Source organism: Perkinsus marinus (assembly GCF_000006405.1).
Source record: "Perkinsus marinus ATCC 50983 genomic scaffold scf_1104296954856, whole genome shotgun sequence".
Taxonomy (NCBI): domain Eukaryota; phylum Perkinsozoa; order Perkinsida; family Perkinsidae; genus Perkinsus; species Perkinsus marinus.
In genome coordinates this window covers 2,637-4,516 of record NW_003207985.1, presented here as the reverse complement: position 1 = coordinate 4,516, position 1,880 = coordinate 2,637, and the positions used below count along the sequence as shown (strand labels likewise).

Sequence of the window (1,880 nt, the reverse complement as noted above, 5' to 3'; positions counted from 1 at the left end):
GGCAGACCTCCGTTGAAACGGCACGCTAGTAGTGTTATGGACAGGACGAGCAGTAGGATGAGCGCACTCTCATCTGGGGACGACTTCAAGAGAAGAGCTACAGTTGGGGGATTGGGTGACCGGAAGAGCGTAGAAGTATTGCAGAGGAGGCCTGGTAGTATGGTTATGTCCTCATCAGGGCGATTCCGGGATGATGGCTCCGAGATGGTTCGACAAGGTGCCTCTCTGGCTGGTCGTGGTAGTGTGGAGGTACTACCCAGTCGGGCCAGGAGATCGATCGATTCACTGTCGGGAAGTCGTGGGAAGAATCGAGGGGCTGAGGTCTTGGCCGACGAAGGGAGCTCAGGAGCTCGAGGCTACCGACATTACCATGAAAGGATGGAAATAATGAGCGGAGCGAAGCAGCTGATCAGAGACGAGTCTGTTGATATTACTCGCCTCGAGGAGGCGGCTTTACCAGAGGAGTCTATACTGGTGGAAGACGAGCCGTTGCCACCGCTCGTGGGGTCCCGGTCAGACTCTCAACAAACGCAAGAGGGCAACAACAAGCCGTTGGGGAGCCTCGTATCTGGTCGCCGAGAGGAACAACCGTCGTTGCTCAGCATGCCCTATAGATCCGCCTTGAGCAACGAGGAGGAAGATGCTTTACTCAAGCTGCATGGGACCGAGGCACGGAGGTAGATGGTGTGTTGGGTGTCGTAGTAACTGTTGAAATTTATACATGCTTTACTGACTCACTACCACTGATGTTCTTATTGTAGCTGAGGCGTGTTTTGTTACGGGGAGGGGCTGCTACTGATTTTGCAGTTTTTGTATCAGTTTTGTTGTCATGCCTCGAGACTGGGTTCGTGATGCGATAAAGAGGGACGTGAGGCGAGCAGAGGCGGCCAAGAGAGGCGGCTTCGGATCCATTCATAGGCCTAGATCTAGACAGGAAAAGAAGATACATGTGGAGACCTTGGATAAGGTTCCTTTTGAGCTGGTGCCGGCCATGGAAGCTCGCAGAGGAGGAGTACTAAGTGGATGGGCACGCTTACGTTCATTGTCGGGCGGATCGCGAGTCGGACCCTTGTTGTAGCGGAGTTGCTGTAGATATTTTACCATTTTTAATGTTCTATATTCGTTATCACAGAATACTCGGTTATAATAATATTTCATTAACGAAACTTGGAAAAAATGGGTTGAACTATGTTAGTGCGAAGATTATCATACTCTCCTTAACTGTGTTCATTATATGTATTGTGGTCGCCTACTGATTATACATTGCTATCAGGTCCTCATAGGCAGGCGTAGTAGGATCATTCTTGGCACTGACCCAGTGGAGAAGATCCTCCGAAGATACGCTAACGACCCGGCTGGAGATATGCTGGAGACCTTATGCAAAGCCTGCGTTGAGCAGACCTCCCCTGACGATAGTCTTGTGACAGGCGCAGACCGTCAGGCCCTCTTTGATGATCTTTGGCTCACTTTGGCCGACGGCGTCTCTGCTACCATGGCCGAGACCACTCTAAGCAGCTTAGATGCCGCTATTGTTCTCAAGTGCTTCACCTACTGCGGTCGGACACCTCCGAAGCTACTCTTGTTGAAGTTACTGCGGCGTGTGGCTGGTCGTGGCTCACAGGGCTTCTCTGACTACGGCCTGGTCTATGCCATGCAGGCCGTCGGGAAGCTACCCACCCTCGATGAGGAGGTTGCTGGGGTCCTTGGGAGCATCTTCGCTCTGGGTCGTCGAAGCCTGAAAACTATGGAGGTTGGCGTGCTTGGTCACGCCTTTGCGGCCGCCAGTGTGTTGATGGGTAAAGAGGCCTTGCCCAAGTCTCTAAAAGTAGGGCAACTCCTGATGAGCATCTGTGAGAGCTGGAGGCCCGGTGTGGGTCGAA

General features: G+C 52.6%; 1 protein-coding gene across 1 annotated transcript in view; it reads left to right on the top strand.

Moving 5' to 3' along the window:
• Positions 1–829: 829 nt before the first annotated feature.
• Positions 830–1,880, top strand: part of Pmar_PMAR003829 (hypothetical protein) — a gene marked incomplete at both ends in the record, with an annotated part of 1,296 nt that continues 245 nt past the window's right edge. The window contains 2 exons of the mRNA XM_002776010.1: positions 830–1,012; positions 1,274–1,880. Of these exons, the coding sequence (XP_002776056.1) occupies positions 830–1,012; positions 1,274–1,880 (790 nt within the window). The remainder of the gene's footprint in view (positions 1,013–1,273) is intronic.